Source organism: Mesoplodon bidens, assembly GCF_964165515.1.
Source record: "Mesoplodon bidens genome assembly, chromosome: 2".
In the NCBI taxonomy this organism is placed as follows: Eukaryota; Metazoa; Chordata; class Mammalia; order Artiodactyla; family Ziphiidae; genus Mesoplodon; species Mesoplodon bidens.
In genome coordinates, this window is record NC_138177.1 from 154,475,395 (window position 1) to 154,492,712 (window position 17,318).

The 17,318-nt window shown below is 53.9% G+C and overlaps 1 protein-coding gene across 7 annotated transcripts; it reads right to left on the reverse strand.

The window, feature by feature from the left end:
- Positions 1-3,760: 3,760 nt before the first annotated feature.
- MFSD2A (MFSD2 lysolipid transporter A, lysophospholipid) lies at positions 3,761-15,318 on the reverse strand. 7 transcript variants are annotated; one of them, XR_014015235.1, is made up of 14 exons: positions 15,082-15,318; positions 13,516-13,647; positions 12,223-12,347; positions 8,532-8,655; positions 8,343-8,421; positions 7,821-7,978; positions 7,254-7,344; positions 7,014-7,135; positions 6,707-6,790; positions 6,080-6,163; positions 5,874-5,986; positions 5,282-5,425; positions 5,015-5,090; positions 3,761-4,229 (listed from the first exon to the last, which is right to left on the reverse strand). XR_014015235.1 is itself a non-coding variant. In XM_081226631.1 (14 exons), exons 1-14 carry the CDS (start codon positions 15,172-15,174, stop codon positions 4,166-4,168), a joined length of 1,581 nt encoding a protein of 526 aa, XP_081082757.1. In that variant the 5' UTR covers positions 15,175-15,318; the 3' UTR covers positions 3,761-4,165. The 7 variants fall into 7 exon arrangements, 5 of the variants coding, with proteins under 5 accessions (XP_081082757.1, XP_081082756.1, XP_081082755.1 ...); XM_081226631.1 differs by having other exon boundaries at positions 5,015-5,191; positions 13,516-13,644; positions 15,088-15,318; XM_081226630.1 differs by having other exon boundaries at positions 5,015-5,191; positions 15,088-15,318.
- Between the last annotated feature and the right edge of the window lie 2,000 nt (positions 15,319-17,318).

The following is a 17,318-nucleotide window of genomic DNA, read 5'->3' on the forward strand; positions in this document are numbered from 1 at the left end:
TGCCACCACCTCTGTCTGGTACTCTTCATTACCCAGGAACATTTCAAGAGCAGCCTCTTCATTAGTCATCCTGCTTCCACTTTCACTTCCTTCAATCCTTTCTCCACATAGCAGATGATACAGTCTTTCTAAACTCTTAATCATCATATGGTTCCCCTACTTAAAACTTGTCAATGGCTTCTGTCTGCTCTTAGGATAAAGACAAAAATCCTTTTGGTTCACAAAGCCCTGTGCCATCTGCCTCTGCCTACACTTTTTTAGAAATGTAAATCAATTTTGTAGAAATGTAAATCAATTTTTAAACCTCTTCAATGGCTTTGGCTGCTCTCAAAATAGAACTGAAACTCTCACTGCGGGCTGCAAGGCCCTGGGCGAGCTGGTTCCCGCATAGCTCTCCAAGTCCACCTCACACCATCTACCCTCTCCTTCACGACTCTGTGGCTGCACAGTGTTCTTTCAGTACTTCAGATACACTAGGGTCTTTCCTACCTCTGGGTTTTTATGCTAGCTGTCGCTTCTACCTGCAATACTTTCCCCCAAGCTCTTCAAATGTCTGGCTAATTCTCCTTTGTGATTTGATTCAAACATCACTTTCTCAGAACATTCTTTCCTGAGCACCTGATTTAAAATTACCTCCAGATAAAATAAATAAAACAACCTCCATACCAGTTCCCTCTATTAGTGCACCCTGCATATTTCTTTCATGGTGCTTATTGCAATCCAAAATTATCTTATTTGCATGTCCATTTATTTGTCATTGGTCCCCAGTAAGAATGTAAGCTCTGTTTTATTCACCACTCTGTCCTCAGAGCCTAATCGATGCATGACACATAGTAGGCCCATTATAAATATTTGTTGCGTAAATGGATAACCAAGGTCCTAGAGCCAGTCAAGGACAGATCTGGAAATCCTCCTTTGCAGTGTTAAAAGGTGTTTCCCCTTTCTTCCAGCAGGTGGAGTCAAAGCCACATCTGGTCCTCAGCAGGGGTGGAGTGGGGGGTATGTGCTTTGCCTGGCTGAGGGCAGCAGGACAGTGAAGAGGGAGAGGCAGGGTTTGTTGTAGTGTTTGTTGCTGGATCCAAGCGTAGAGGAAGTCAAGGTGGCAGCGTCTCCCAAAGGACAGGAAGGTATGAGCTGTCCAGAAGGCACCTGGAGCAGCCAATGATCCAAGGAGTCCCTGGGATCCCAGATCGCTTTCCCACTTCCCCCACCTATCCAGCCTCCTAAATCACACCCCCAAGAGTCAGCAAAGGGTCTTTGAGGAGAACCACTCACAGAAGCAAGGGTTTTCAATTCCAAATCCCCATGGTACAGTGGAGGGAAACTGAGACTGGGGAAGCCTCCTAGTGGGTCAGTGGGAGTTGGGTCTGGCTGACTAAGCCCTCTCTAGTCTTAGCTCATTCATTCAGCTGCACACGCCCCACCCTTCCCCTCCATGCCTGGCCCTGGGCGCCGTGTGGGCGACCATGACGAGGGCATGGATTCCCAGAGCTGCCCCAAAGATGCAAGGGACAGGTGTAGCTTTCGAGAGGCATGCTGGAGCCAAGGCACACTGGACCAGTGTCTGCCAAGGGGACCAAGCGCCAGAGGTGTGTTCCAGGGCCAGGCAGGTGACCTGCAAAAAGGGCTGCATCTAAATCTAGAGCTGGGGAAGTCGGCAGGGGTCTTGGATTTCCTCCTGAAGACAATGGGGACTCAAGGAGTTTCTAAACAGGAAATCTACTAGGTTATCTTGGATAGCTTGCGGAAGGAATCAAATCTGATTTGAGATCAAATCAGTCAGTCAGCCAGTGAGGACGCTGGTATAATCATCCAAGGTGAGAGAAGGTAAGACCTGAGAAGTAATTGCAGGGATGGGAAAGAAGTAAGCTTGGGTGGTTTAGGAAATTTCTGTTTTAAAGATGGGATTTGGTGGTTATTGATCAGAGTGGAGGGAGAAGGGAGGTGTGAGTGGACCTCTGCAAATGTCATCTTGGAGTCCTTGAACGCTCCAGCTATGGAGGTCAGACCAGAGCAGCCTCTGACCCTGAGGGCAGCTCCAAAGGCAGCAGCAGGACCTGGCTTGGTGGTGGCAAGACTATTGAATGGAAATGTACCTACCTCACTCAGAGGGAAGTTATGAGGACTAATTAAATTGATATTTATTAAGCATGTGTAACAGTGCCTGTTATTAACTCTTTATAAATTTTAAAAAGTGGTTGAGGGCTTCCCTGGTGGCGCAGTGGTTAAGAATCTGCCTGCCAGTGCAGGGGACATGGGTTTGAGCCCTGGTCCGGGAAGATCCCACATGCCACAGAGCAACAAAGCCCGTGCTCCGCAACTACTGAGCCTGCGCGCCACAGCTACTGAGCCCGCGTGCTGCAACTACTGAAGTCCATGCACCTTAGAGCCTACGCTCCGTGACAAAAGCCACCGCAATGAGAAGGCCACAAACTGCAACGAAGAGTAGCCCCCGCTCGCCACAACTAGAGAAAGCCTGCACGCAGCAAGGAAGGCCCAATGCAGCCAAAAATAAGTAAATAAAATAAATAAATAAAGTGGCTGAGTAGAACTTCATCCAAAAAATGGAGCTCCAACTCAAAAACAAAGCCCCAAACCCAAAGTAAAAACCAAGCCTAAATAGTCTAAGCATGCCTCTTCTCTGGGCCTCATTTATCCATCTATATAAAAGAAAGAGGTTGGATTGGTAGCCTCTTGATCTTGCCAGTGTTGCTTTCCTCATTTTTTGGAGTTTCATCTAAGTGTGTAAAACCCAATGACTTGGGGCTTCCCTGGTGTTGCAGTGGTTGAGAGTCCGCCTGCCGATGCAGGGGACACGGGTTCGTTCCCCAGTCTGGGAGGATCCTACATGCTGCGGAGAAGCTAGACCCATGAGCCATGGCCGCTGAGCCTGCGCGTCTGGAGCCTGTGCTCCGCAACGGGAGAGGCCACAACAGTGAGAGGCCCACATACCGCAAAAAAAGACACAATGACTTGCTGAGGCAAGTTCCTACCAGCTTGTGAGGGCAAATTATTAAATTTTCAGGAATTTTGCAGGAGAGCACAACTGCTGGTAACTTGAAATTGGCTATAGTGAGAATATTTACAGCCTGGAAATAGGCAAATGCTACAAAGTAGGCCTTCCCCACCATCCTCCTCCCCGCCACCAGTGGTGAGACCCCCTCTCCTCAACCAACACATACACCCAGCTGGGTACATTCCCACCTTCCGACACTGTCATTATCAGTTGTGGAGGAAGAATCACAGGTCTCTGGGGACCCCACAGGGGCCCAGTCACAGAGTCTGCCCCAGCACAGCCAGCACCACATGCTCAGGCAAGCCTAGGGTGGGAAGCAGAGCATGCGGGCCTGAGCAGAGCAAACTGGCTGTTCTCAGACACAGGGGAGCAGTGGGTAGTGGTTAAGGTACTAGAGTCTCGAAGACCTGGGATGTTACTCCAGTTAGGTCTCTCTTGGCTGTGTGAGTTTAGCCAAGTCCTTCTCAACACTGGGGCTCAGTTTCATCATCTTTAAAATGGGGACAGTCCTGACCTAGCAGGATGGTTCCCAGGAGTAAGTGAGAACATCAGCAAAGTGAGAGGAAAGCTTCCACACCTGGGCCTGGTACAGACAGGTGTTTAGTAAATGTTAGCTGATGCTGTTATCACACCTCCACACACATTCTCGCCCCCCGGGGCACCTGCGGCTGAGCGCTCCCTCTCACTCTCTGCACCTTGGCACAGAATGGCTCAGTGTCAGGACAAAGACAGGAAACAGGCAGCTCCGTTTCCCAGCTTTTATGAAAATTAATAACATTAATAGCTCACAGACATATACATACAAACACACTGCTATGTACATGGTCATTAAGTTATTAATTAGTCTCTGTATAAAACGTTTCTACATTAGTGTCCCGGGCTAGGCCCGATCAGTCCTTGTGGCATATTCACAGTAGCAGCCCCTGGGCTTGGCCCCTGGGGTGGGCAGAGGGACGCTGGTGGCTGTATGAACAGCCCGCCTCACGATGGGCACAGGAGGCGTCCTGAGTTGCTCACTCTTGAGTCTTTGGCTCCCTTCCTGGCATCTGGAGACCAGCTGTTCAGTGAGCAGCCTAGCAGGCCCAGATTCCTCATCTGGCCTGGTGACCCAGGCCCTGTGCATGGTGGCTTCGGGCCACCCAGCAGGCCCTAGAGGATTCTGGCTAGTTCTGTAGAGTCTGTGTCAGAGCAGCCCGAGCTGCTGGCCTCTTCCCTGCAAAAGCCAAAGGAGACGGGCTGGAGGAAGCACCCTTACCCACCTGCTTGTTCCCCGCAGGATCTTGGCTCTGAGGTCTTAGCTCACTGCCAGGCTGGTCTAAATCACAGGACATAGTTTGCTCACTCCCACTCTCAGCCCAGAAACTGCTGGTAGGTTTGTTCACTGTTCTTGCAGCCCACAAGGCACCCGAAGCCCCAGTACCATACCCTGGCCTGGGCGAGCTGATGAGCTGGCACAACTCACTCCACCCTGCCCTCTGGTCTCCGCACCTGAGGTCCTGCACACCAGGAGAGCCGTGAAGAGTGTGGGCTCTGGAGTCAGAACACCAGGGCTCAAACCCAGCTCTGCCCCTTATCACTTGTCACTCTTCCTGGTTAAGCCTCAGTGTCTTCATCTGCAGAGTGGGAATCATAGGAATCTCTGACACCCAAGGTTGTTGGACGGACCATAGGAGATCATGAGTACATTCTCTAAAATGTAAACTCCTTGAGGGCAGGGATTTATCTGTTTCATTCACTAGAGCAATGCCTGGCACATAGGCGTCCCATTAAGTACTTGTTGAATGAATAAATGTAAAACCACTCAGCACAGGCAGGCAGCCTGTGTTCAAGAAATGTTAACTGCCACGGTGATGAATCAGCTGGGGGAAAGGGCAGAGGAGGAGCTGTCCAGGGAAGATGTGCGGAAGGCAAATCTGGCTTTGGCCCCAGGAGGCACTAGCCAAGGGGTTAGACTGGATGATGTCCCCTCGTCCACCTCCCTGTCCCTTCCCCACTCACCTCAGAGCCTGCAGGGCCTTCTTGTTCTGCCGCCGCTTCTCCTCGTCAATGGGGTACAGCTTAAAGAGCAGCAGGCCTATGAGGATGAGGACTATGGGAGCCATGGTCACCAGCATCTTCAGTGTGAGCTTGACACGTGCTGGCTGGGAGCAGCCACGGGTCTGGTACCCAGTAAAGCTGTGGGACCCAGTGGTTAGGGGAGTGGTGAGGATGGGGCACCTGGGACCTACCCCTGCCCAGCACTGCCCAGACCCCCACCCCACTCACTCCAGACTGAGGGTGGAGATGCCCAGGGAGACTCCGGAGGCAAACTTGGTGAAGAAGACGTAGAAGGAGAAGAAGATGGGCTCGGTCCCGTGGATATGGGGCTGCTTCAAGTGGAAGTCATCAATGACGTCAGGCAGCATGGACCTGTACACGGTGGTGGCAGCCGTGAGCACCCTGCCACCTAGCGACCCCACACCCCCACTAGCCCATGTGGTCCGTGTCAATAAGAGTGGTCCTCTGAGAGTTTGCAGTCCCACAGCTCACACACAATTCAGTGAGGAGTGGGCAGCTTCATGTGAATAAAAAAAGAAGGCCCCTTCCTCCAAGATGAAGTAGCCCCAGATCTAGTTGCTCAGCTAGGCAAGTATAGAGTGCAGGCTAGAGCTGAGCCCCCATTTCCCACCCTGACTAGATGTGGTTGTGCAGTTCACAACCTGTACAACTGTACTGGGAAGACCTGCCCCACCCCCAACCTGGACCCACAGAATGGCCTGCAGGGAGAGAAGCCCCACAGGATTCTCCCTAAGGAGCTTCAGAACTGGGGGGGGTGGGAGGCTGGGAAACATACCCAGCTGGGCCTATATATACTTACCAGGGTAGTAAGAAGGCAGCTGCTACACTGATGCCAGCTGCCACAGCTACCACGTATGTGACAATCAGGTTACTCTCCATGAGGGCCACCAAGATGAGAAATGGCACTGCTGACTAGGGGAGCGGGCACAGGAATATGAGTCAGCTGGGAGGCTCCCATCAGTAGCCCCCAAGTCAGCCCAGGCCCTGTCCTTCAGCCCCACTCACTGAGATCCCGATGTACACAGCCATCTTCTTGCCAAACCGGGTTAGGAACCACTGCCAGATGGGGATGGTGACTGTGGCCGAGAACTGTGGATGGGCAAAGGGGGAGGAGAGGGAAGTGGGTTAGAGCCATGGAATCCCCCCTGCTCTTCCCGGGACTCTAAAGGTGCTCCCAGCCCTGCTCAAGAGACAGATGACATCATCTGGACAGTTGAGGACAGGCACCCGATGGCTCTTCAGGGGAGCTGAGGGCGAGTCCCAATCTCATCTCCTGCCTTCTCTCAGCACAGAGCTCCGGAAGTTCTGGCTTCCACATCTTTGCTTTTGCTATGCTCTCTACTTAAACATCTAACCCCAAACCCTTTCTTTTTTTTCCCCCAGTGTAATTGAGATATAATTGACATATAACATTGTACTAGTTCAAGGTGTACAACATAAAGATTTGATATATGTACCCAAACTCTTTCTTTCATCGTCCTACCTAAGCAGTGGTAGATCAGATCCAAATGTTCTGAGAAGCCTCCCTCATCCCTCATGACCTTGGGCCAGTCTGGGAAACGTCCTCTGGCTATCCAAAGAACCACCTCGCAGCCTAAGCCACTTCGGCCACCCTCGGGGCCCCACACGCACCATGATGGCCAGGAGCAGATTCTGGAATTCGTTGCGAAAACCCAAGGTGTAGGTGCAAAACAGAGCGAAGTTCCCCTCCACCAGCTGAGGGACAGGAGAGCATGGTGGGAAGGAAAGGTCAGGAAACAGGTGATGTAGTCGGGGCTGAGCCTCCATGACATTCCCCATGCTCCAGGGACCCCTGCTCACTCCGCCTCCATTCCACCTGTCCCTCGGGCTTTGTCCCATCCTGAGTCCGAGGCCTACCCCGCCCCTTGTTCCACATACCCCCTCCTGCCCAGGCTGAGCATATCAGGGCCCGACTCACCATGAAAGCCAAGGAGGTGAAGAGGAAGCCGGCAATAAGCTTGATATACGGGCCATGGCTCATGACTAGCCGGAGGCCCCGAAAGAAGGGCATCGGCTTGGCCTGCTGAGTCTCGTAGGGTTCTGGGGGCCAGAGGGGACAGTGAGGCAGGAGCAGAGGCCCCTCCCCAAGCCTGAGGCCCAGGCAAAGGGACAAAACCACCCCACACTGGGGCCTGCACCCCTCCCCAGGACCCCTCACCTCTCTGCTCCCGCACGCCCAGGGTCAGGATGACAGCGCAGATGACATAGATGGAGGCAATGACCCCTGCCGCCAGCAGGTATGCGTTTTGCTGTAAAGAGGGTAAAGGTGACATAGAGAAACAGTCAGTCTGATTTCATCCCAGCTCCCAGCAGCTCTACTCAATGACCTTGGATCAGTCCCTTCTCTGGGGGCCTCACTGTCTCTATCCGTGAAATGGGAAAATCAGCCTGGGCCTGCTGCTGCTTCCCAAGGCCAAGTCCAGATGAACAAAAGGTTAAGAAGGCCAGGCTGTGGAGTCTGAGAGCCCACAGTTCAAATCTCCCCAAATCTAGCTTCTGCAACTCACTAGCTCGATTACCCTGGACAAATTATTTAGCCTCCCTGTGCTTCAGTTTCCTTAGCTGCAAAGTGGGCATGTTAACACTTTGTATAACAGATGCCCAACATGTACAACATACAACATATACATATACAAACACTAGTCATTATTAATATTTTGACGATAACGGCAAAATCACCCCATCATTCCTCATCTCCCCCACCCCTGCCCTGCCAGGGCCTTACCGTTTCTCTGAGCGAGGTGGCGCTCTGCGTGCGATTGACACCTTCCAAGGCTACTGTAGAAGCATTGGCGTCCTGGACACAAGGCGTATGCGCTTGGCCCACAATCTGCCCCTGGATTGCTGTGCCCAGCACTGTACCTAATACCTCCACGGTCATCCCTGAGCAGGAAAAAGCAAGTCCTTTTGAGGGGCCGCACGGCTTGTGGGCCCCCAGGGAGGAAGGTCAGATGGATATAAGCCCAGCTCTAGCCACAGGTGATAGTAGCAGCTCCAGATAGGATGGTTACTGGATACTGGGGTAGATGGCACCTTGGCCTAAACTCATGGCCTCGCTATGTGACCTCTCCCTGGTCCTTCCACCTCCCTGGTCTCACCAGAGCAATAAGTTCTTTTTAAGATGGTTTCACACCCACTCCCAAGAGCAGGGAGCTGGGCCCACAAGGGAAGAAACATGGTAGGAGGGTCAGGGAGTGGGGGACCCTGGGTCCCTGGTGGGTGGGATCAGTGGGCTGGGGAGACTTACGATACGCAGTGGCAGAATCCCGCTCACTCTGCTCTGTGCTGATGAACATGGTGAGAGCTGAGTAGGGAACGTGGAAACACTGGCATGGAAGAGAGGCCCTCGGACAGTCAGATGATAGACAGACAGATGTGGCTTCGGGCACCAACCCCGGAGGCCCCAGGGACTTCCCGCACCCCTGCCCATACTCACCGTGACCAGCGTCTCGAAGAGGCAGTAGAAAAGCAAGTACCACAGGGTCTGGCCCTGTTGGAAGTCAGGCACAAACCAGATGAGGAAGTAGGCGATGATGGCCAGGGGCGTGGAGAAGATGATCCTGAGGAAGGGGAGGGTTTGAGTGGAGGCAGGATCAGGGCCCAGGCTGGACTGCTCTGCAGCCTCACAGGCTGCCCGGCAGGAAGGAAATTCCTCCCCCTGGATGCACCCGCCCCAGGGTCTCTGGGAAGGGACTGATGGGCCAGCCCAGAAGGGCACACTGAGGCAGGGCCCCCAGCCTACAATCCTGAGCACGGGGTATGAGGTCAGACCCTCCTGGGTCTTGCCTGCCTCTCCCCAGGTGTGAAGGCTCCAAAGACAGGGGCTTTCTATGGGCTGAGGGGCTGAGAATGCAGGCCAAGACCTCAGAGGGTGGGGCAGGGAGGCAGCAGGGGAGGAGAAGTCCCAGTGGGATCCCACCCATGTGTGCATACACAGGAGTCGGGGAGGCCAACTCCAGGTGAAGGTGTTCCTTCTGGAGCAGCCAGAGGGGAGGACTGGGCCCAGTGCCTCCCCCCATGTGAGTCCCACACCATCCTAGTTAGATCTCAGGATGGTCCAACTTCACGGCACCAGTATAGGAAGGCAGCAGAGAACCATGGTGAAAAGGCCTTTGGAGCCACACTTCCAGGATCCAGTTCTGGCTCTACCAGTAACTATAAATAACTTGGTCTTGGGCAAGTTATTTAACTTTTGAGGTTCATTTTCACATCTGTAAAATGATAATAGTAATAGCACCTACCTTACCTTCAACGCTTACTCAAGAAATATTCGAGTGCCAACTCTGTGCTGAGCACTATTCTAATGACTTGGGACGTATCAGTAAGCAAAACAGACAAGTCATTGCCCTTGTGGAATTTACATTCTAGTTGGCAAACAAAAAATAAACATAAGATATATACTATCCAGCCTTAAAAAGGAATGAAATTCTGATACTTGCATACTTACAACATAAAACTTGAAGACCTTATGCTAAGTGAAATAAGCCTGACACAGAAAGACAAATCTGGCATGATCCCACTTAGATGTGTCAAATTCACAGACAGAAAGTAGTTGGTTGCCAGGGGCTGGAGGGGAGCAAGGAATGGGATGTTTGTTAGTGTTTAACGGGTACAGAGTTTCAGCTTGGAACAAGTTCTGGAGGTGGTCGCACAACAATGTGACTATACTTAATGCCACTGAATTGTACACTTGAAAATGGCTAAAATGGTAAATTAAAAAATTTTTAAATAGTGTATTCTACCACACACCAGAAAAGCTACATAACATAGTAGACGGTGATTAAGCGCTGTAGAAAAAAGAAGGAAAGCAGGCTAAAGGGGATTAGGAGTATGTGGGTACAATTCACAACCAGGTGGCCAAGGTAGCCCTCGCTGAGAAGGTGACCTCTGTGCCACGCCTCGAATGAGAGGAGGGAGTTGGCCTGGCAGAGCTCGCGGGGCAACAGTGCTCAGGTGGGAAATGTGCCCCAGCAGGCCTGGGGAGTAGGAAGGAGGCCACGGGGCCAGAGAGAGTGGCGTGAACATGGGAGATGGAATTAGGAAATGAGGTTGGACAGGAAATGGGATGCCAGGTCACGTAGGACCCAATAGGCCACTGTAAGGACTTCGGCTCTATTTCACAGGGTTGAAGTAGTTTTGAGACTTAAGTTGATGTTAAAATGTAGAACAGTTCTTGGGACACAGCAAGTGTTGGCTGTGATTATCCCACCAGGAAAGCTCAGCGGGAAACTTCAGGGAGCTGCCGAGAGCACTGGGCTGGGAATCAGACCTCAGATCCATCCCTGCTGCATCTCCCATGTGACCCTGCTGACACTCTGCCTCTCAATGGGTGGCCAGGAACTCCAGGAAAGTGTTGTCAGAGTCTTCCTCGTCTGAAACGGAGGATTTAAATGCTGGCTGAGGGCAGGGGCTGCTCTGAGGCCTGGGAGGAGAGGGGGCCCCAGGGCTCAGGAGCCCTAGAAGGCCCAGCCTCTTTCTACACTGAAAGGAGAAGGGGTGCCAGGTCCCAGGTCCTGACGGGGGTGGATGAAGAGGAGGGTCATGTACATTACACAGCAGCGCTCAGCAGGTGCTCAGACAGGGGTGGGGGTACCTCTCAGAGCTATCGCCAGGAGTTCCCACCCCGACAGCTGAGGCCACGTGCTGAATCACAAACCAGCCTGAAGGGCCCTCAGCTACTTCATCAAGCTGGCTGCCGCGCGTGCCTGCGTGGGCGAGACGTCCTCAGATCTCACCTCCCAAGGGGAGGGTTTCCTCTGCTCTCCACCCCCTTGCTCTACCCCACCCCTCCCAAATCCTCAGGGAACCAGGGCTCCTCTGGCAGCCTTCACCAAACACTCCATCCAAGCAGCCGGGGCTGTGGAACCAAATGTGACTGGGAGTAAGCCGGGCTGCTGCTGCTGCTGCTGCTGCTGCTGCTGCTGCTGCTTCAGGCTGGCCGGGGCAGCCGCCTGCCATTGGCTGTGTCTCATGAGGAGATGTGGCAGCACAGCCCCGCCCCGAGCGGCTGCCAGGGAGGCGGGTACAAGGCCCAGTCTCAGGGGCTGGCTCACCGGGAGCCCCAGCAGCCTGTGCAGGTAAGACAGACTCTCCTGCCCACTGGCCCTGAAGCTTGGATCAAAGGCCCCAAGCTGGGCCTTTGCCAGGGGCTGGCGGGATTTCAGTGGGAGGGGGACCTCGTGGGAAAGGAAGCTGTGCTGGGGGGCAGGGACTGTGGGAAGAGCTTTGAAGGCCTTGAAGGCCGGAGACCAGGTACGGGCGCCCCTGGGGCAGGAAGGCGTCCACTCGAGCCTGGATGGGCTAGAGATGAAAGGGGCATGTCCCGCCCCTGCCCCCCAACCACCAAGCAGGATGTCCTGGAGAGAACCAGAGCTCTGGCCTGTCAGCCTGTCCCTTGCGCCTGCCTTTGCCATCTGATCTGTAGCACCACCACCCCCAGCCTTGCCTCAAAGCCTGAGGCTGAGGCGTGTAGGCTCTGTGTCAAAGGAAAAGGTAGTTCTCACGGTCCAAGGAGCCAGAGATTATGCTGTCCCTTCTGGGTTTTACCTTCCACGCTTACCCCTCCACCAGGAGCCACTCTGCAGGGGTGCCAAGTTATACGTTACTTAATAAGTGCCAGAAATGGTTCTAAGCACGTTACGTATTAAAAATTTTAATTCTCACCACAACCCTGTGAGACAGGCATAATCATTATCCCCACTTGGCAGATGAAGAAACTTGAGGCTGAGATGTTAAATGTCTTGCCCAAGGACGTACAGCTCTAAGTGGTGAAGTTGGTATTCAAACTGAGGCAGGCTGGCTGCAGAGTGTAACCTTTCAATGATTATGGGAAGTGATGGAGCGGGAGAAGTTAGAATTCCAGCTTCATGGAAGGGAAAAGGACCTTGGGGAGGAATGGGGCCTGGGCCAGGGGAAGCTGCTCAGTCTAGCAATTCGACCAGCCTGGGTATGAACTGGCAGGAGTTCCAGTGCCCGTGCCTGGGGCAGCTGAGGCCTTGCTGGGGTTTTTGCATCATTCCTTCTCCTCACCCCCCAGCCTGTGACAAACCATGTGGAAGGACCATGGGGTAGCAGACATGTCAGAAGCCCCGCTTTCTACCACCTCAGAAGGAGCATTTTCTACTCACCAGGGCATGAGGCGGCCCAGGCGGGTCCAGGGGGATTTGCTAATGCAGAAGCCCACCAGGGGGTCTGTGATGGCATCCCAAGCTCGGCCCACAAACAGGATGATGGAAGCAGAGAAAGGATCCACCTGGGATGGGGAACAGGCAAAAGATGACTTCCTCATCCTTCAACTGATGGGCAACATCCACCCTCACCGATGGGCAAAAGCAGGGCTCCCTCCCCACTTCAGCCTGGCCATTAGGACCCTGTACTGCTCCCACCCAGGCCTTAAGCATCATCACTTGCCTTGTTAATAATGACAACAAGTTTCCCAATAGAAGTAGCACTGTGTGTCTCCTTGGAAACTTTCCCAGATATTTCCCCCTATGTCCTCCCCTCCACTGCCCTTGAAAACACTCCCATCAATTAGAATGAATCCAGAATTCAGTTCCTTGCCTCCCTCTCACAAGCCCCAACCACCTGATATCAGAAATAGCATTTGCTGGGTCACCGCAGTGGCCCTCAATTTCCCCATCTGTATAATGGGGTTATGATCCCTATCTTACAGGGTCAAGCTCTATCTTGGATGTGGAAAAAGGAATCAATAGAAAAAATAGACTGTTACTATCACTACCCATTCAAGCTATCCCCCTCCCCCCAAAGCTTCTAGGGCCTAAATAGACAGTTTCTCTGGACTCTTCCTCATCCATCAAGGCTCTACTATTACTATCACTCCAGGAAGCTGGAGAGGCCTCTCCCACACTGCAGTTTCCCCAGTCTGACTTTTCTAACTTTTTACATTTTGACAGCAGGTTCCCTGTATTTGCACCCCATTTAGGGCCTGGTCCGTGGGAGTTGCTCAAAAACTAGCTGCTGAAATGAAGTCATTTGTCCTTTCTGGGGCTTAGGGTTCCCCATCTATTAAGTGAATACAAGATGCCTTGCTTGCAAAGTCACCAACCCCTGAGCCAAGCCAGCTACTGCTGTCCAGCTGGGGGCATTGTGTGCCAGTCTCTTCTAAGAATGTCACAGCAGGCTCCATTCTATCACACCACCACCTACCCCTCCAGGCTCTGTTGCTCTTGCCAGGCAAGGAGGAAGGAGCTGACCTTGCCAGCTAAGACTCCTGGGGCAGAGACTCCCCTTCTGATACTCTCCACAGCCTTCTTATTTCTCATCCGCTGTGACTCTGAGAGGCAGGAGAGTAGGGATTCCCAGTCCCATTTCACAGATGGGGAAACTGACCCTACCCCGGAGTCCGTAGTCTCTCCCACCTTGGGGTGATGGAGGAGCCCTAGCGGGCTCAGCTCACTCACCTGAGCTACATCCAACAGGTAGATCTGCAGGAAGAACCCCAGGGCACAACCCGTCACCTGGTAGGGGGCCCCCCCAACTGCATAGCAAAGTTTGTTGCAAATGGACAACTGGTTTTTCTTCTTCGACTCCTTCTGGGAAGAAGAGGAAAGAATGAAAAGAGATCCACGATCCTGGCCTTCATCCTAGAAGTTTCCAGAGACAGGAAACTCTGGAACTCTGCCAGGAGGAACAAGTCTGCCTTGCCCTATTCCCACCCAGGGAGAGCTCACTTCCCACAAGAAATGAAAGGTATTCTCTGTTCTTAAAAATCTGGAAAAGGGGAATCCATACTGAGGAAGTAGCCCCTAAGCCACCCCACCCCAAACCCAGATCCTTATCAGCTCGTCTTCACTTAGTGACTCCCCCCAAGGCCTCAGTTCTGTTTCTTTCCAAGTTGGAGGGGGAGCACGTTCCAGCAATGGACCTGTCCCCACCTGGCACCAGCTGCCACAACCTGAAAATCCTCTTGCCGCCAAGAGCTGCCTAAGCCCAGCCCTGGCTTCTGCCCTGGTTCAGAGGCTAGTGAACCTGCCTACTGGGTAAGGGCTCTAGAGATCCCTAAGGGCCCAGCCCAGCTGGCTCTAGGCCCAGCTGTTCCTTCCATCTGTCCCAGAGCCTCCCTGGCCCCTGGAGGCAGCCAGACCTTCAGGCAAACCCAGGAACTGTCCTACCCTCCCTCTCTCCCTGTCCCCCTCCCCCAGTTCCCAGGGGATCTTGGAGAGGGGAGGAAAGGCCTCTAGGTGCAGGGCTGGACCCTCTCTGGGTGGGGCACTAGGGAGGTTAAGGTTGCCCAGGGAAAGTAGGTTACTCATACATGGGAGCAGCATAATTGCTTACCCAGGCTTCTTCCAAGGATCGGTTAATAAAATTAAAACGAAAAGGCAGTCACCTCCTAGGCGGATATCTTTTGCCTGGGATCCCTCCCTGGGGCCGCCTGATGTCATTGGGTCCTTCATTATGTCTAGAGAGCTGGGAATGGGGCCGAAGGTCAAGACGCGCAAAGCGCCGCGCGCGGGCCGACACCTACACTCACACAAACGCCTGCGGAATGCGGATCCTTTAAGAGCAGAGCCCTTGCTCTTATGAATGAACTTGAGCGGCCCTCACAGCGGAGTTGAGAAGCAGGCGTAGCATGTGGGGGTGGAGAGCAGGGGGATGAGAGATTTGGGACCAAGGTGGGTTTCCCAGATTTCTGGGGTCTCTCTGGCGTCTAGGGCAGCAAAATTAAGCGGCTGGTCACAGAGGAACGGAAACCGACTAGGCAGAGCGGAGCCGGGCACCAAGTGGAGCCGCCGGTGGGGCCGCTCCCCAAAGACACCCAGAGTGGGGAGTGGGCAAAAGGGGGCCGGCGCCTACAAACCTCCATCACTCCCTGCCTCCAGGGCACCCCAGGGCCCTCTCCTGCCTCTGGGTCCTCCTGTTCCCGGCTTAGCCCAAGGTGTCCCAGAACCAGGTTTATCCCGTGACGCCCCCACCTCAGCCTGCCGCCCACCCTTGACCCTCCACCCGGGGTGCCCGGCCCTCACCTTCACCTGGACCGGGCGTTCACCGGCTTGGAGGATGCCCGTGGGCAGCAGCCCCGCGGCGGAGCCGCTCTCGGCGCCCTCTCCTTTGGCCATGAGCCGCGGGCCACGCCGCCCCGGAGCGGGAGGCCGGGTTGTTCCTCTGCTCCGCGATGTTCCTCTGCTCCGCGGGCCTCCGCTCCGCCCGAGCTCGCGTTGTAGTTGTAGCCGCCGCCGCCGCTACGAACGCCGCTGACTCGCTCACTGCACTCCCCACGCGCCTCTTAAAAGGTTGGGCCCTGCCCTCTCTAACTGGCCAATCCTGGAGCTCTGCTACACCGCCGCCAGCCAATCCTGGAGCCCGTCGGTCCTCCCGCCGGCCCAAACCCCTCTGCAGCTTGTGCCACCAAGCCACGTTCTCCAGCCTGGAACCCGCATCCGCATCCGGCTGCGCGTCTCCGCGCAACCCCGGGGTTAAAGCCGGAGACCCACTTGACAAGCACGAGGAACTGAGGTCCAAGGCTAAAAGTGACCTGCCCGAGGTCCCCCAGAGTGAGTTCTACCTGAGTGAGATCTACACCCCAAGACTTCCGACCCCCAGGCCTAGGAAAGGCAGGGGCTTGGAAACCTACTGCCCCCTTTAACGTCTGGAGTCAGTTCGAGTCTCCCTCTGCTCCAAACCTGGAGCATATAGCGCTGACACTTTCCTAACCGACGCCCCTCTCCCCTCCCCCAAGACGGACCATTTCTTCTTCCCGACATTGGCATCTGTGGGGCCCTCGCGATGGGGGAGAAAGACGAGGCAACGCAGTCGCAGTCGCAGTCGCTGCCGGCAAGAAGCTCCTAAGTTGTGGAGAGGAGTGGGGACCACGGCCATTAGCACACAATGATGATAACAGCGGCATTTTACGGAGAGTAACCACCGTGGGAGGGTGGTGCTATTATTATCCCCATTTTACAGCTGAGGGAAGGAAAACAAAGAGAAATGAAACAGCTCTCATGTGGCAGAGCCAGGCCTATAAGGTTTTGCCCCATTTCACATCCTTCCCTTTCCATAGCCCTGCGCTATCCCTCTCAGCAAAAATTATGAGAAGGCTAAACCTGTCTCCCCAAGAAGAAGGCCTGGGATAGGAAATTCCCCGGCGGTCCAGTGATTGGGACTCCGTGCCTTCACTGCCGAGGACCAGAATTCAATCCCTGGATCCCTGGTCAGGGAACTGGGATCCCACAAGCTGCGTGGCACGGCCAAAAAGAAGCCCTGGGAGATACAAAGCTCTGGGTTGAAACAATCAAGGAAAGGTTTGAAAGAGTGCTGAATAATCTGGTCCTTGAAAGAAGATGGGGGACTTCCCTGGTGGCACAGTGGTTAAGAATCCGCCTGCCAATGCAGGGGACACAGGTTCGATCCCTGCTCGGGGAAGATGCCACATGCCGTGGAGCAACTAAGCCTGTGCACCACAACTGCTGAGTCTGCGCTCTAGAGCCCTCGAGCCACCACTACTGAGCCCGCGTGCCACAACTACTGAAGCCCGTGTGCCTAGAGCCCATGCACTGAAACTAAGAGTGGCCCCCACTCGCCACAACTAGAGAAAGCCCGCATACGGCAACAAAGACCCAACGCAGCCAAAAATAAATAAATTTATAAAAAAGAAAGAAGATGGGAGGCCAGACCCAGATGCCAGAAAACAGTCTTCTACCACTTCTGGGTCCCTTATGTCACCATCAGCCCTGGCTTCCCAGGCACTCAAGAGGCTGGGAGGGGCCTAGTTTGCACTGACTAGTGAAGTGGTTGCTGGGATGCTCAAAGGCTACTCACTCCTGTGCCTGTGGTTGCTCAGTGTCAGTTTCCTTTTTTCTTTCATAAAATCTGATTGCCAGCAGGAGAGATGAGGTCTGGCTGCCCCAGGATGGCCACACCAAGCTTCCTCATCTGCCCTAGCAGATCCCCATCTTGGCACACAGATCTTGGCCACTGCTGAGCCTAAGAGAGCCAAGATGAGGCAGCTGAATACTGTGAAAAGGGCCTGAACTGGCCCCCCCCCCCGGTCCTGCCATGAGCTGTGTGACACTGTTCTGTCTCTTCCCCTCTCTGGGCTTGAGTTGGCTGAGGTGACTGTACGATCCCTTCCAGCCCTAACATCCTCAGTCCGATGGGATCACACTACCACACAAGTGATTTAGACCCCTGCCAAACCGTGAGCTCTGGGAAGGTAGGAACCACATCTTTTTCACGGCCATATCCCCATTGACTAGCGGGGCCT